This window comes from Myripristis murdjan, chromosome 1 (genome assembly GCF_902150065.1).
Source record: "Myripristis murdjan chromosome 1, fMyrMur1.1, whole genome shotgun sequence".
Classification (NCBI taxonomy): domain Eukaryota; kingdom Metazoa; phylum Chordata; class Actinopteri; order Holocentriformes; family Holocentridae; genus Myripristis; species Myripristis murdjan.
The window spans coordinates 16,776,417-16,793,916 of NC_043980.1; the positions used below are offsets into that span (position 1 = coordinate 16,776,417).

The 17,500-nt window shown below is 42.5% G+C and overlaps 1 protein-coding gene across 7 annotated transcripts in view; it reads right to left on the reverse strand.

Annotated features, from left to right (window-relative positions):
- The window catches only part of ptprdb (protein tyrosine phosphatase receptor type Db), a 91,091-nt gene that overhangs the window by 52,976 nt on the left and 20,615 nt on the right, over window positions 1–17,500 (reverse strand). For all 7 annotated transcript variants that reach the window (XM_030065126.1, XM_030065117.1, XM_030065171.1 and 4 more), the window contains exons 2-4: window positions 16,315–16,464; window positions 1,575–1,720; window positions 398–539 (exon numbers count right to left, since the gene is read on the reverse strand). In XM_030065126.1, the coding sequence (XP_029920986.1) occupies window positions 398–539; window positions 1,575–1,720; window positions 16,315–16,399 (373 nt within the window). In that variant the 5' untranslated portion in view covers window positions 16,400–16,464. The remainder of the gene's footprint in view (window positions 1–397; window positions 540–1,574; window positions 1,721–16,314; window positions 16,465–17,500) is intronic.

Sequence of the window (17,500 nt, forward strand, 5' to 3'; positions counted from 1 at the left end):
ACAGATTTCATTTTTTAAGATTTTTTTTTTTTGGCCATTTCTGCTTTATTTGATACACAGTGTGCGCTCTACCAGGTGAGCCACTGGGGCGCCCCTGAATTAGATATACTTCTGAAAGCATGGGCAGTCTTTTATTGACACACATGATATCTGATACCAAGTATTTTTATGTGAATTAAGATGCTTGAGGATGTTTTTTGGTTAATAACTGATGAAAATATGTGATAAATTAGAAAATATGTGATAAATGAGAAGCATATATGTCATGATGTAGGATACGGACACTTTCTTTGTGTGGCATAAAGACTGTTTTCTGGCTCGGCTTCAAGAACTGCAATGTGATTGTTTTCTTTTCTGCCTTGACAACTGGATGGAAACATTGCTTGTTAGCACTAACCTCGTAGCACATTGAGTCTGGTGGAGGCAGTGATCTCTCCTGCTGAGTTGGAGGCGTGACATTCGTAAACAGCCTCATCTCTGGGGGTCCTCAGGGGCTGGATCCTCAGGACCGAGCCAGACCCGTCGTCAAAGTCTATTACCTGGTGATGGGAACAACATTGTGAGAAAACCTCATCTAAACCCACTGAGCTTTGCAAAACTGAAACTGTGCTACCAAAATAGCACGCTTGTTAAGTATATTAGCGTACCGCATTGGGCTCCATTCCATTCCCGTACCATTTACTTTTGTTTTCACCCTTGAGGTGGCTTGCAGTTTGCGGGATAGCAAAGTAATTTTCGGTGATGAAAGCTGCTCTATTGTAAGACCTTAGCAGCGTCTCTGTGTTTTTCCACTGTCCACTTCAGCTTAATGGACAAAATCTTTAGGATATGCTTAATTTAGCTGTATGATTGCTTTCAAAATGATAGACTTTTTAATACTACTGTGTTGCAAATTTAATAAAAATGGATTCTGGGATCTGAGAATTTTTCTGACAACTGAAATTCAATGAAAAGAAATCCCCCCCACAACCTCTGATTGACAGGACTAAGGAGAGAAATATAGGTAGCCTAAGCTTATATGCAGTGGATTAAAAATAAAATATCTCCCCCAGTTATTTAATCATGACCAGGAATAGAGCTGGATGAACTTAAACCTGGGAGGAAACTGGACTTATTAAAGGGGAAATGCATCCTGCGCCCAAGGTGACTCTGACTGGGGAGGAGAGCAGCTGGTTTAAGATCTCTGTCTAAGAATGGCTTCTGAGGTGGGGAAATAAATTAAAGGTTAGGGCCTTCAGGAAACTAATAAGGCTGCTTTATATAAGAATCTCATAGAGCCCAAGGCATCATCTGACATATGACACAGCTGGATCAGATAGCATGTATTTGATTTTGATTCCATGCAGGCTTATAACCTGTTCAGTGCAAATGAAGTACAGCAGATACACTGATCAAATCCTCATATGAGGTTCTATGGTTTTGCCTTTTTATGATGATAAACTACATTCAGCTATTCCTACTGTGAGAAAGACTTTCTAGTCCTTGTATGGTATTTGTTGGGCTAAACATTTCCGAGACTTTATTTTCATGAAAGGGGCACTTTTACTCATTTGACCAACATCTCGGCATCCTACCTCAAATCTCTGGTTGCTGACTTTCTTGCCCTTCTTGTTCCAGACAATCTTGGGCTGTGGATCTCCAGTGGCCTGGCACACGAAGGAAGCCACGCCCCCCTGGACTCCAGTTTGGTCTTCTGGGGTTCTCGTGAATCTGGGGGGAGCTGCATGGAAAGACGTATTGAAATGTGAAATTAACCATGCGTACTTGTTTTTAATATTCATTCAGTCTTTATGTTGTATTAGATGGCATGGAAGGCTAACAGAGAGGAAAAAGGGAAGAATACACCAAATCCAAGTTCAAACCCAGAGCATCATCAGTACATTCTGTGTTCACATACTAAGCCACTTGGGCACCACTGTATGTATGTATGTATGTGCATGTGTGTATGTGACAATTAAATGAAAATTTAAATTTTTAAACTTGTCAACTAATTTTCCTTGCCACAATATACACCTAATTACCAACAAATGCCACAGAATTTTGATTCATCTGCACTTTTGTTTCTTCAGTGGTAAAATCCTGCTGAATCAGTAGGATTGACTGACTGACTGACTGACTGAGTGATAAAAAAAAAAAATCAAAATCAAATCCTGCTTCAACAGAAACAATAAGATGAAGATGAAGAAGAAGAAGAAGCAGACGAAGAACAAAAAGAAGAAGAAGAAGAAGAAGAAGAAGAAGAAGAAGAAAATAAGGAAACGAGGCTCTCAGAAAGCTGCTTCACAGTGACTTTGCGGTAGCTCATAACACTGTGCATGAACATGTGTGTATGTGGCTGAGTGTAGGACGGCGGGAATGTTAATGGACGTTAATACCGCCCTCATAATGTGAGAAAAAAAAAAAAAAAAAGTCCATTGACTGTGCTAATGAATACCCTTTAGAATGTTGTCTATACATTTACAGTTACATGTAAAGAATCTGTAATGGATTATGTGTTCTCCTTGCACTTAAAAAATCACAAATCCATATAATGTATTTGCTATACTATAATCTGTTGTCTGCACGTCTCGAACACTTTGTAACAATCCCTGTGTGTGTGAAAGGGTGACGCCATATGCGGGTGAGCGTGTGCTGTCCATGATAGAGAAAACAGAAGAGGAAGAGGATGAAATGAAAAGCAATAGGAGACAAGGAGACGGAGAAAAAGGAAAAATGATTCAGTCACTATGTAGGACTGTTCCAAAAAAGCAAAATTCACATCAGATCAGAACACACGCCGCGGCTGGTTGTGTGTGTGTGTGCCTGTAAATGCGTGTGCTGGTCTGTCAGCATGTGTGACAGTGAGAGTGTGTGTACGTGTAAATAAACCAACCTATAGGGGCGTGTTGCATCTCTTCTAACTGTGTGCACCTCCGTGTGTCTTGCAGTACGTGTTTGTAGCTTTGTGTGTGTGTCTTTTTGTCTGTGCATGTGCGTATGGGTGTGCACGTTTCACCATGTTCTCCCTCTGTCCCTGTACCACCAAAGGAGCTTAATATTTCTGTGCCATAAAGGATTTATGAAGACTTACTCCTGACATGACCACTAAAGCCCCTCGTTCCGGGGACGCCAACAATATCATAACCGCGGCCTCCACTGGATTGTGACATCATGACATCAAAAAGATTCGGCACGTCAGTCACGGCACGTCACCGCCAGCTCGCCTAATGGCATTCCAGCCAAACCAGAAAATCCCTACTTAAGGGCTTACCGCCAACCGCCCTGACAAAGGGAGAGAAATTGCTTTTTGCCGTTTAAAAGGAGGGAGGGAGAGAGGGAGAAAAGCTAAGCTTCTCAGAGAAGGAGAGAAACAGAGAGAGAGAGTGAAAGAGAGAGAGAGAGAGAGAGGGTAGAGCAGAATGGACAGACAAACAGTAGTGAGTGAGTGAGACAGAGAGATAGAGAAAAGGAGGAGGGGAGGGAGTTAGAAGACAGAAAGAGACTATGAACGGAGCAGGAGACGGAGCAGGAGGTAGATACAGCAAGAGAGAGAGAAAGAGAGCGAACGAGCCAGATGTACTGCCAAACATGGGCAGAGAGCACCAAGCTGCCCAATCACCTCCACCCCTCGCTGGCCCAAGGCCAATTCTACCTCAGTGACTGAATGGAGTGGAGAACAGTGTGTGTGTGTGTGTTTGTGCATGTGCGCATCTGTTCATGCACGCCACACATTGTGTATTGCAGTACGCCCATAGGTGTGTAGGTCTGCGTGCGAGTGTGTGCTCCTGTTCGTGCATACCCTCCTTTGTCTTTGCATGCACCTCGCAATTTGTACATGCCAGAAAGTGTGTGTGTGTGTGAGACGCATGAGTGAGTGAGCGCATGAGTGAGTGAGCAAATGTGTGTGTGCCCATCTGAGAGGGAGAAAGAGTGCGAGAGAGAAAGGGAGAAAGAATGAGGAGCGGTAGAATCGGTCTCTTAATCCTCTTGCTAATCTCTCCCCCACAAAACAAATGAAAAGTGTAAAGCCAGTGGAGCCAAAAGGCAAGGTAGATCTTTCAATTGCTTTTTTTTGATCGGGTCCCCTTCTCTTTATCTCTCCGGTCCCCTTTCGCTCTCTCCATACATCTTAAATTTTACTCGTCTTAGTTACCTTACCTCCTCTCTCACTTTTATTCCACGCCCCTCCCCTCGTACCTCTCCCAATTCTTCTGCCACCAAATCACTCCCCCCCCTTCCCCCTCCACAGTTGCACTCCTTGCTCCCCCTTTCATCCTTGTTTCTCTTTCTCCATCTCCTCCCTCTATCTCTGGAGCGTTACATAAGTCTTCCTGTCACATTGACTGACTTAATGAGGGGGGGTTGGTGCAACCTTATGTTCGACACTTTTCCCAACTCACTCTCTCAAATCCTCTTCTCCCTTATTTCTCCCCTCCCTTCCCTTTCTCTTTTTCTTTCTCCCTTCTCTTTCCGCCTCTCATCGCGCTCTGCATCATTCCTCCGTGACTCCTCACTTTACCACTTTTTCTCTATTACGTCTTGCTTATTCATTCTCCCGAGTCTCCCACTTTCCTGAGATCATCAGGGTTTGGCTCTGGATCATTGGTCATGCTGCATGATAAGAGTCTGCGATGACATTTGAAGGACGGGTTTAAGTTTAAAAAAAAAAAAAAGGGATCTCAGATATCTGTAACTATTCTTGGGAAGAGGTACTATGGGAGAAGCAAAGGTGGATACAAAATTCATGAGAGGATGTACTCTAGGAGGACAATTTGCAGCAAGGGAAAACAGTTAAGAGGCTTGAGTCACCTGTAACACTCTTGTGCTTGTGTTTGTTTTGGGCGCTCCCCGATCCGCCCCTTTGTTACTCAACATATCCCAAGATGGAAGTGAGGCAAAGCAAATGAGTGGGAGGAGGTCCATGGAGAGATGGAGATTTAAATGGAATTAGACAGTACCAATCTTTCCCCTGTTGGTGTGTGTGTGTGTGTATGTGGGGGGATGAAGGATGGATGCAGGGTGGCCTATATAATGCTGCTATACAGTGGGATCTGATCTACACAACAGATGGCGGGGATTACAAAGTCAACTCCCCTTTCTGGACCACTTTCGAGTCACGGCTGAAGACGTGTGATAAACTTTGATGCCTGCGTGAAGGATCTCCTTAATGCCCTTTTGGCATTCAATCTGCGTATTTAAAATTGATGAAAAAAGAAGCGCATCGGGGTGAAAGGTGAAAAACTGCTGCATGGTTAACATGACCCATGTCCTACACAGGAGCACTTTTGAGGAACCAGTAACCCCATACCTCTATTTCCAGCAGGACAACCAGTCTCTCTTTTTGCCCCCACGGTTGAAACAAATTATTACAAGATCATTCTATGAGGAGATGGTTCAACTCGTAATAAGCTCATTTTTGACTCTGTGCATCTCTTCTCCAAAACCAAATGCAACATCACAGCGGCACAGCGGTGAAAAACCATGAACACCGCGACAGCTTCGATATATCTTGCATGTTTACTGTTTTGCTGGCAAGACACAGCCTCCTTATTAGCATGAAGCTGGTGGTTCTAAAGGTGTGGTGGAAACAAACACAAGGGAGCTTCAAGTGCGCACTTTGCCCCCGGCGGGAAACCTTTTCTAAGAGAAAGACTCCGGAAATTTGTCCCAGAACTTTTTGGTGGAAAAGGGCCAGTAGGAAACAGAACCGTGGTGCTATACAAATCAAGTTGTGTTGAGTTGAATGATGGTGTGAATTGAATTGTTAACCTTTTCCAGCAGGAAAACGCCCTGCACTTTAACTCCTCAAGTTCAACCAATGCACTGGTGAACTTTCCCCAATACGTCGCCTGCAAAGCAACCTGGGAATCACACTGAGGTGTTTGGGGTCACAGCAGGAAGAGGGCTCTAAGGAGAGAAGTGCTAAGATTAAACGAAGCAAATGGGAAATGTGTAGGGAGGGGGGGGGGCAGAGGGACACAGTGTAGCTAAGCAGATGTTGTCTTAACCTAGGGGGACAGAGAGAGAGGGATAGAGTTTACAAGAACAGATGCAAGCGCAAACCCTTGAGGGAATATAGGAATATAGTGTATCAGGAATAGGAAAACGTAAAACAAAAGTGAAATTGAAGAATGGAAAGTACATTTTTGGCAAGGAAAAACAGATGGAGGTAGCCAGGCGCAGAGCAGGTCTGAGGCTGTGAGGGTCAAAGAAGAGACCTTTAAACCTGCACTGCAAAAAAAAAAAAAAAAAAAAAAAATCCATCTTATTTAGTCTCATAATGCTAAACTCTAGTTTCTTCCGTAAAAATAATTAAAAAAAAAAAAAAAAGTCAACAAATGGAATGAAATAAGCCCACTTTTTCAGTGCTTCTCAACTTGTTTCAACTGAATCAAAAGTCATTTTCTTAACAATAAATGGCTCGTCCGCCTTTTCTCAGCATATTTAAACTTTTAAACAAGTGGAGCTGCATTGATACCAAGTGGGATTATTTCATTCCAGTGGCAGATTTGTTTTAAGACTGAGTATGAGACTAAATGACTTGGGGTTCCCCTGGTTCTTCATGTGAAAGGCCAGTATAACGATATATATTAAAGCCTCAATTTTGGATGCCATTTTGTCTCAGGGAACCCCTATGTGATGGCAATTTTATTCCCAGGTATAACAGCACATAACAGTACATTTACACAGTAGGAGGGACAACAAAACAGCAGAGAGGGGAAACATTTAATCAAAACGCTTACATTCTGTTTTCTCATTGGTCTAAGTTGTAGTGAAAGAAAAAAATAATGAAACTGAACTATTCCGCCTCCTGCTTTGGGGACCACTGTGCTAAGTGATTTGAACGGTTCACTCCACTTCCATTGATTTCTTTCCCCCCCAAAAAAACTGCAGAAAGATGTTTCAATTTATGTGCCCTCATGCTTCATCTTGTGTGCCCTCAATCACTTAGCTGATTTGAGGCAAAAAGCGGACGGGTCTATCCAAACACATCAAATCAATGAACGGCAATGAAACAGAACAACTCTGTAGCAGGATACTGCAGTCGCTGAACTAAGTAATAGGGAAAAAGAATACAATGGTGGAAGGCCCACTGAGATGCTAGATTTGTAAAGGGCTGTAAAAGAGGCGATATGACAGGAGGAGGAGTAAACCGAGCTTTCGTACGGAAGAGAGACCAGTTTGAGGTATAAGGAGCAGATGGGGAAGCCCAGATGCTAATGGTATCTAACCCTGCGGGTGTGTGTATGTTTGTGCACTTGTGTGTGAGTGTGTCTCCACGTGTGTGAGTTGGACGCTGCTCGTCTATTTCTGTTCACAGTCCAAAGAGCGTGCCATCCCTCCGAGGAAGACGAGGGTAAATAGTTAGTGAACCCCTCGATCAGATCAATACCAGGCGCATCTTCTTTGGCAGCTTTCATAGATGGTGCCTGTGCACGCATGCTCATGTGCACGTATGCTTTGGTGTGTGTGTGTGTATATATATGTGTGTTACAGAGAAAGCTTCTCTGGATGATAATACAACTTGCCAAGCATCTGTGCCTGCTCCTCAGATTTTGTTTGTGTGTGTCTGTGTGTCTTCTTGTGTACGTTGGTGTAGATAGTTGGGCAGGCGCTGAGTAATTACAGTCCTTGACAGGGAGAGATCCAGCTGCGTACTGCTGTATGCGGTGGTGGGTGGTTAGCTGATGATTCCCCAAATGAGAACTGAGTCAGGCTTGTCAGACAAGTTGAGGAACGAGGCCAATATCGGGGCCTGAGCCAGGGCCGTGATAGCCAGCCTCGAGAGGAGGTAGGCAGCCGGCCAGCACCATAACTTAAAACACATTAACATCAAACCAGCACATTAAGGGCGAATTATCAGCTGCTCGTTTTTGCCCTGGAAATGAAATTGGATTGTTGGGGCCAATAAAACTAGAGAGACAGCTATCATCCTTCTGCAGCGCACAAAAGTGTTAATTAGAAAACATTTGGTGAAGCAGGCTATTTCAAGATAGGAAATTAAATTATACACAGTGTAATGCTGTGGTTTCTGATAAAACTTCACATTAAAGATAAAAAAAAAAAAAAAAAAAAACGATTTAATATCTCGCAAAGTCTAAGCGTCCATCTACGTGTAACAGTGCCTCAATCAAATCTAGAGTATTATTGTTTATTTTATTCTTCAAATATTGTTTTGTTGTTCATAGCCTAAAATTGTTTGTTTCAAAGTCATTTGTGGCCTCTGCTTGGTTTACTTGAGCTGATGTGGGAACTGGGCGCCGGTGATGAACTGCGGTATAAAGTGTTTTGGAGCCGTTTCAGCTCCCTTTGTGTTTCCAAAGCATCTCTTCACTACTGGCAGATTTACACTGATTCAATAGCATGATAAAAAGCATATTACTTCGAATGCCAATATAATGCATGTCCAATTAGCATAGCACTTGCCCAGCATGGCTGCCCCAGGGTCTGGCTAGTGTCTAGTTAATCAGGGTTAATTTGTTAGAAACACAAGGGGAGGAATTAATCAAACAGGGTCTTCATTTCTGCACAGGTCATTAGAGACACACGGGTTACCCACTGGGCACTTTACTATACTGGGTCAGCGCTAGCTTCCCATCAAGATGAATAGAGGGTTTTCTCAGCGCTAGTCGCAGCGCGTTACTTACACATGAGCGCTTGGCGAAGTTAGAGCTAAGCTAACGCTATCCGAGCCTCTGCCATTCACAGACGGCTGCACCTGCTAAGCTAAGGCTAAGCTAACGCCGGTCGGATCCCGTTACTCACGGATGGACGCACAGCTATGCTAGCTGCTAACAGCATGGCCGCTGTGGGCGAGGACTCCGGCACGCCGGGACGCTTCGGCAGGCCAGACACTTCTCTTTCTCATCAGCATGGACCGTCTTCCCCTCTTTTGCCAGCCTAATCCGCTTTGCTCATGGATTGACATTAATTGGTGACAATGGAAAACTTATTAAAGGGCTCAAATGCTGCTCTGCTAGGATCTTTATGAATATGGGGCTTTTGTATTTGAAGGCTTACTGTGTGCCTTCTACCGTGAACATAAACAGCAGGCCTGCTCCTAATAAAAGCAGCACACATACGGCAACCTCAGTTGATATAGGTTACAGTTAAAGCAATGTGAACAGTGCAAGGCATGGGCATTTTAATTTTGTGAGGCAAACGTTTATCAAAGTGGATGTCTTTGTTGCATGTTGATTTAAAACAAGGCAATTTCAATTTCTGTAATACCTCCTATGGAAAAATATATGGAGGTGGAAAAAGGTTGTCAAGCATTTAGATAAAGCTGTCTTTTTTTATTTTTTAATGTTGGCTGTAACATCATATTCTGGCCTTGTATGGCTTGGTGGAGAAGTGTAGAGAGTTTACATTTTTAATAGAGAAACAAATTATTTAGATAGCCTAATGATCAAGTCAAGTTGGTTAAGAAGTCAAGCTGTTCACTTGTATGCCAATTAAGAGAGGAACATTTAAGATCAATGTCAGCTTGTCTGGGATTTTTGCTGATTTTTTGTATTCCCTTATTGTATGTATATGTACAAAAAATAAATAAATAAATATTACATGCTATTTTTAGTAAGGAGAAATCTAGGATTAATTTCTATTTCATTTTATGGTCTGTAGCTGGTGGAAGCACCATTCTTTTGTTTGCACAATAGCTTGACCACAATGATAGGGAGGTCAGAGAAGATTAATTATTAGTTGAAAGATTCATTCATAGAGGAAAATGTAAAAATCAGGCATGCAGCGACACATAAATGACACATAAATGCTCTAAATCTTATCGGTGAGTGAAACTTCAAAATGTAAAAGTTTAGAGCCTGATATCAGTGAGACTGCTTAATAAACCTTAACTGACTGAATTACAAGTTTGCAGAAGTGCTGTATATACTGCTTGCTTGTAAAACCAGAATTTGCACAAAGGGAAGGAGAAAAATCGAGTCATACCGGACATTGCCCTTTACATGTTGTCAAAGTTATATTCTGACACACATTACAATGTCGGCCTCTTGGCCACTGAGTCCCCAGTACTTCCATCATGTTCGAACTGCCAGGAGCTGATGCTGACATTTTCCACTGTGGTGTGGGTAATGATGTCAACCAGGATCTCACCATTTTCTTTACACTTTGTTGGGATCCAGTGTGTCAGGCAATACAAACCACTCGCTGAAAAGAAACAGAATCCATCTAAGAAAATAACTCTGCTCGGCTCTGTTTCACACCCTAAACTAATCCCCTGGGCAGTGACCTTTGTCCTCCGTGACCCTGCCTCTTCATCTCATTCCAGTGAAGCATGACCTTCACCTCATCCATCAGCAACGAGGAGCTGTGAAGCTCGCATGAAACCAGATTCTGACATTGTAATCTTGTGTCTAATCTAATCACTGCACAAGCTTACATACATGTATACACAAATTACTCTAAAGAAACACACAAACACACACATGAATGCATATACCAAGACAGATAACACAACACACACACACACACACACACGATAGTTGCCTTGCACATCTCTGATAATGGGGTTTCTCAGCCGACTGATGGGCCGCGAGAGCCCTTCCAGCAGGCCGCGGAAGTTTTACAAACCTGTGTCCGACCTATTCCCGCAAAGATCAATACCACACCTAAATTGTTTTCTCTCAATCAGTTCTGGACCTGATCCGTTAATGCAAGACCTGCAACTCGACCGCTATCAGACACATCACTGCACATTCTGTGTAAAAAGGTTATTTTTGACTTCAATTTGGTTAAACCGTGAAGCTGATGATGTCAATCTCACTCTCTGTAATTAGAGAGTCATTCTCACTCTCTAATTGAAATTATATTGGTAGCCTCAAAGTTTCTTAACACATCATCATTGTCACTCCATTTGTTTAGCACTCTCTATACAATGAATATATGCTTTTTACTCCATATCCACCCCATGTATATATCCATGGATATATCCATATCCAATATTTATTCCAGCATCTTTGCACTCTGCTCCATTGCACTATTGTCTTCTACTTCACTTTTTCCATTAGTTGGTAGTTTTTTGTTTTTTTTTTGGTTAGTTTGTTTCCTTTTCATTCTCTGTACATAGCAGTAATTACCAGGCATGTATGTCTAACTCTGAATAAGTACATGAGATAGATAGATAGATAGATAGATAGATAGATAGATAGATAGATAGATAGATAGATAGATAGGTATACTTTATTGATCCCAGACTGGGAAATTCAGCGGTGGAAGTCAAATTCCTTGTATGTGCATATATACTTGCTGAATAAAGCTGATTCTGATTCTGATTCTGTAATCACACTGAATTTCTCCCACGCGTCTGAGTTGGACTTTGAGGGTGTGTTTTCAACATTTAAATGTTCACCGGTTCATCCATGCTGTTGATGCTTTCAGTCTCACTCTCAGTCAGGGCAGTGACTTCCCCTCATTTTTTTATGCTATTCAAGAAGGCATGGTTGTGTATCACAATTTTAAAAATCACTGGCAAAACTTGTTGTTTTGGATGTTGTTGGAATTACTTGTTTCTGTGGATCTAGACCTGGTTTTGTTTTTTTATTTTATTTCATTTTATTTATTTATTTATTTTTTGTTAATTTTATTTCAAGGACTTTTATTGTTGCACTGTTCCAGAAACCTGTAATTATACTACTTGAAATTTTTATGGAGCTTATGAGATTTTTTTTTTTTTAAACATTTATGGATAGTTATGATTTTATGGCCTAGCATTTCAATTCATAAAACTGGTATTAGTGTCAACAGTTGTTTAATAAACAAAGGAATAGATTAGCCAAAGTAGCCTGTGAGAAATATTTTGCCTTAGGCTCTTTCATGTTACAGTGATGAATAGGAGGGCCTTGGGATGGAAAATGGTGAGAGCCCCTGTCTCACAAAATTGTTCTCTGCTTTTTCTGTCCTGACACATCCTTACTAAACAAATCGTGTCAGTTTTGACCCTAGTTGACAAAAGTTTTGTATCTTTTCACAGCATCTCAAATGAATTAAATATGCTACAGCACACTATAAGCTGTTTAGTGTGCAAGTATGGGGCCTTGAATAATGATAGCATCAGTATTTCACTGGGTAACCACTACATATTTCACTACATACGAATATGCTGAAATGTGAACTGGAACATAAGAAAGTACTAATGAAATAGTGGGAAAAAAAAAAAAAAAAAAAAAAAAAAAAAAAAAAAACGGATAAAAGATGAAAATGAGGCAATGCGATTTGAAAAGTAAGAACCAAATTGATGACAGAATAAGCTCCTGGAATTCACGAAACATAACTCTGCGATGAGTCATGCATGAGCATACTGATTTTGAAAGCCATACAGACCCTTGACCTGTGAGCTTGGGGGGAAACTGAATAGAGCGCTGATGAGTAAAGCATATTCAGTAAAGAAGTAAACAAGTGAAGTCTCCCATCTGCAGGGTTGCCAAACTGATCATCTGAGCAGTTGGTGTTGGTGCTTTTCTCGAGGGTGCCTGCAATAAGCAAGAGGAGCGGTGCTTTTCCTTGTGGGGGATTGACCCTACCACCTTTCATATTCCACTCGACCTTTCATAGCCCTACCTCAAGGCAGTGCGGCTGTGCACAATGCAGCAGCACGTTGACAGGTCAATCAGTCTTCACATGAACCAGTTACATGTTACTGGTGTCATATAAAGGCCTAATATCTCAGATACAAAAAAGCCATTTTTTCAGTAACAGAGAAAAATGGATTGAATTTCATGTTTGCGCAATTGTTACGTCGACGTCTGGCTTTGTAAAGAAAAATAAAGGTTATTACACTGCTTTAACAAGATGTGGACCAAGGGTAAAGAGTGTCACATTACCTATAGTGTCCCTATGCTGACAGTGTTGGGAAGCTTACTTTTGAAATGTAATAGTCAGTTACAAATTACTAGTTACCATGTTAAAAATGTAATAAGGAATGTAACTATTCCTATTCCTATATTTGATAACTAACTAGGCAGTGTAAACCTTGCAATTGTATTGGACACCATATCTACAACTTAAATTCAGATTTAAACTCAAATTTTCAGACTTTATTTTTAAATTTTCAAGCACAACCACCAGAACAAACCAGCAGGATGTAGATTACAAATAACAAACCGCCTCGACGTGGCCGGCTGGTTGCAGGCATGGCAGACTCAGGCTGCTTAGAGCAATCTGCACTGATTTGATTGGCGGACCAAAAAATGCTCAGTCTTTGAGTGCACGCTGCCAAAAGAATGGAGCCCGTCTAGACGCAGAGACATCCTTACACTCAGTTTTGTCCCAAAAACTTTGCTGACCCGTGCTGTCTGAAAATATGCAAAAAGGAAGGCATTCCTGCACGGCGAAAAAGACGCAAAGCACCAAAGGGAACGTTGTAGGCAATTCTACATAAGGTTTCTACCGCAAACAATAACCCTTTTGTAATCACCAGTATTTTGATTAGTAACTGCACACTGTGGGCAGACGGGATGGAGGACAGCATGTTGGTCTTTGGCAAATGAGGGTCAGCCAAGACAGAACCATGTTGTATTGTTTCAGTTCACCCTGAATGACACACACACAGCTACAGTTTCTCACACAGGGCAACTCACTGCTAACATGGAGCGCTGCTGCCCTAGTTTGCGACAGGATCAGGGCATTATTCTTAATCCACCAGATAGATGTCGTATGCACGCACGCGCAATCAAATGCACAGAGGAACAAAGATGGAGAGACAGAGAGGGGGAGAGAGAGAGAGAGACGATGAGAGAAACGGAGAGAGAGAGAGGGAGAGAGGGAAACGTGACTGTGCAAAAAGAGATTTGTAAATATTCACACACACACACGCAAAGCTAAAAGCATTGTTTGCATTGTCACACTGGTGCTTACATGTAGATTGCACATATGGTGGTGTCACGCAAACTTCCCAGCTCCGAATACGGGATCCTTTTCCATCTCATTGTTTCGTAATACCCTCAGGTCCACTGGTGTTTTTTGCGTGCGTGATGAGTGAGGGATAACATGTGACAAGTGTGAGATTTATGCTTTCACTCTCTTCCCCTCTGTGCTCGGCGGTGTTTGAGGAGGTGAAGATATGCACAGAGTGTCTACCAGGCACAGAGTAAAACTGGAACATCGCCACTTTTTTTTTGTGTGAAACGCTGTTCCGCTTAAAATGTATTCCATTAATTTGGCATTAAGTTGAAGGTAAGTGCGACTAACAGCAATTTTTCAGCCTGAATTCAACATCGCAAAACACGCGCGCAAATGACAAGTTCCAAAGATGTCCGTGTCCCAGCAGCCTCCATTTTAATTCTCAACATTCAAATCTCTGAGTCCCCACTGTTGATATTGGAAGAGGCACTCGATGTCATACACAATGAGATAAAAAGAGAAAAGAACAGCCTTTCCTCCCTTTTTTCCCCTCAAGCCCGCTGTCCCTCCTTTCTCACTAGATTATATGGATGTGCCTAGAAGAGGCAGTGAGCGAGCAAGAAAAGAGCAGTGGAGAAAGTCAGAGCGAATGAGACAAGGCGAGCACGAGGAGAGAAATGAGAATGTAGAGAGAGGAGAAGAAGCCAGAATCCTTAGCACCCTTCTCTCATCTCTGCTCCTCCCCTACTCCTGATGGAGGAGGTCTGGGAGCATCATCGTTTTGATGGATGACTGGGCCTTTTACTGGGCGACCCTGAACTTACCCAGGGGACAGGAGGGCAGGAGGCTGAAAGGAAAACAAGAGTGGAATGTGTATGTGTGCTTTTACTGAGCTCTCTGTGACTGTGTGCTCTTAAAACATTACAGGATGGCCAAAGCTGCCTCAGTCTATCCCTGGGTGCTCACATGCTTGAGTGTGTGTGTGTGTGTGAGTTGTGGAACTATTCTGACCATGAGGTAGCGATCATATATATTCAGTGTCACACGGCCACTAGCTCAAAGCAATGTTGCATTTTTCCTTTTGAGACCATCCACACAGCATATTTTTTTATGTTCTCTACATTTATTAGTTTTCTTTTCATCTTAACTCTGACAATTTATTAATCTTTGCATACAGAACAGGAGCATTTTACATTAAATATGGAAATTCTAGGATTTGTTAAAGGTTGGGTCTTTTTTAAACCAATATCCTCCCACCCATAATGGCTGACTCTGAAACGGATATGAATTTTCGTAAGAAGTTTTGTAAGAATCGAAATATTGTGTAGGTAACGCAGGTGCAGAGCAGTTTTGGCTTTTCAAATAGGCCTATATTAAGATAATTAAGGTGTTGTTATTTGATAGTTATATAAATGAAACAGCCCAAAAAAATGGTCATAATCAGGCAAATATTGACAGTAAAAATACCCTTTGGACAGATACCCACAGTGCTTTTTTAAAGCTGATACTAGCTGATACGGATAGTCTACCGACATATTATACCTACTTTATGGCAACGTTACTACACACAATAAGCAAAAAAACAAAACCAAATAATCTATGCTAGCATAACTTCCACAAGTTAAATGCCGTCTGCATGCTGAGCTCAAATCCTCCAACAAAGTCTTTCTCATGACCTCTGTCTCTTTTTGTCTTTCCTGTCATTCTCGTCCTCCAGTCGTCTCCTTCTGCCTTTACATTCTTCATGTTCTCACTCCAAATTGGGCCATTTCCACACCACTGCTGTGAGACTCAAATCCTCACAGCTAATTGTCAACATGACAAACTGACTGAGATCCGACGCCCCAAAATGCTTGCCAGTCTTTGTCTCACACACTCACACACACGCGCACACACACACACACACACACACACACACACACACACACACACACACACACACACACACACACACAGGCACATACCAACCACACACTCCAAGAAATCAGCACGTTGGATACACGTGTAGGCATACTAGCCACTGCTGAGTGCATATACACACACTCACGCATGCACGTACACACACACACACACACACACACTGAAGCAGCGGGGAAATTATCTGATTTGCCATATGTGGTCTGTCTTTCCATGCCAAGTAATACTGGGATGGACAAAAACAGCTGGCCCCATATCAAACACACTACCCAACAAACACATACACACACACACACACACACAGTCACACACACATAGCAAGATGTGATATCAAGACAACAGGAAGCTGTACTTTTGATATCACAGTGACAGTGCTGGTGTCACTCTGACCTGTCACTGTCTCATATGAAGTAGTTGTTGTAGCTTTGTTTGTGAGTGTGTGAGAGTGTGTGTGTGTCTACTTGTTTGAATGTTTATGGGTATGAATACAAAAAATATTGAGTTTGTCTCTGTGTGTGTATTTGTGTATGTGCGTGTGCAAGAGTGTGTATGAGGACTTACAGTCGGCATCAGCGAGGAAGAGGAAGCTGAGGAGGAGCAGGCCCGGACTGGCAGAGTGCATCATGGGATATGTCGACACATGCATGCTGTATCCACCGAGAGCTCACTGCCTCACTGACCAATAGGAAAGTAGAAACAGGCCCTCACAACCTGAGAGAGAGACAGACAGAAAGAGAGTGAGGGGAGGATGGAGTCATTAGAATTGTCCCAAAATCCAAATTTAACAGAGTTTGAGATAGTCTGCATGCGTACACACACACACACACACACACACACACACACACACACACACACACACCCACAGACTTGAAGTGTGTGAGTTCCCTCCAGGCTTTGCACTCCACTGATGCAGCTGCCGCCCCTGTCCTCGCTTCATTAGGGCCATACACTCATTGCCGGAGGTGTGTTTTGGTGCGTGTGTGCATTTTTGTATGCACAAGTGTGTGTGTGTGAGAGAGAGATCACGTAATAGCTGACAAATTTCAACTCATGACATACACTCAGCATCAAAACATCAGTGGCCTTGTACGATTCAATTTGATCACCTCACAGAGCCAAAACCTTTACTCATTCAGTTTCCCCTGTCACGCAAACTTAAAAAAAAAAAAAAAGAGTACTTCAGGGGTCGATTTCTTTGAAATGCAACGTACATCTGAACGGCATGATTTCAGACTGACGCTGATGATCAATCAGTGGTTTTGAGATGGAGGGGTGGAAGGATAACTAGATGGATAGATTGATGATGGACAGATTAAAGTGGGAGGAGCCTGGCGGGTGTTATCTGCTCGCTGTGTCGCACACAGTGTTGGATCAGACAGTTCAATGTCTCTATCCTCTATCTTCTCTCGCTTGTTCACTCTCTTTCTTTCTCTCTCTCCCTCAGTGTCTCCCTTCACCTTCCCATTGCGATTCATCCCACACACCTGTTACTCTGCTCTGTCTCTCTCTCTCTCCCTGTCTATCTGTCTCTCTGCCATCTGTAGTGCCTGGTGTGAGTGTCTGGCATTAGAAGAGACAGGCGTCTGTCTGCGCGTCAGAAATCTCGCAGCTCACAGCTCAAATCACACGACACAATGCGACATGGCAGATCACTGCTGCCGTCCAGAAACTGACAGTGTTAGGAGAGAGAGACGGAGAGCGGGGAGCGGTGAAAGACAGTGTTAGAGAGAGAGTTGATGTGTATATG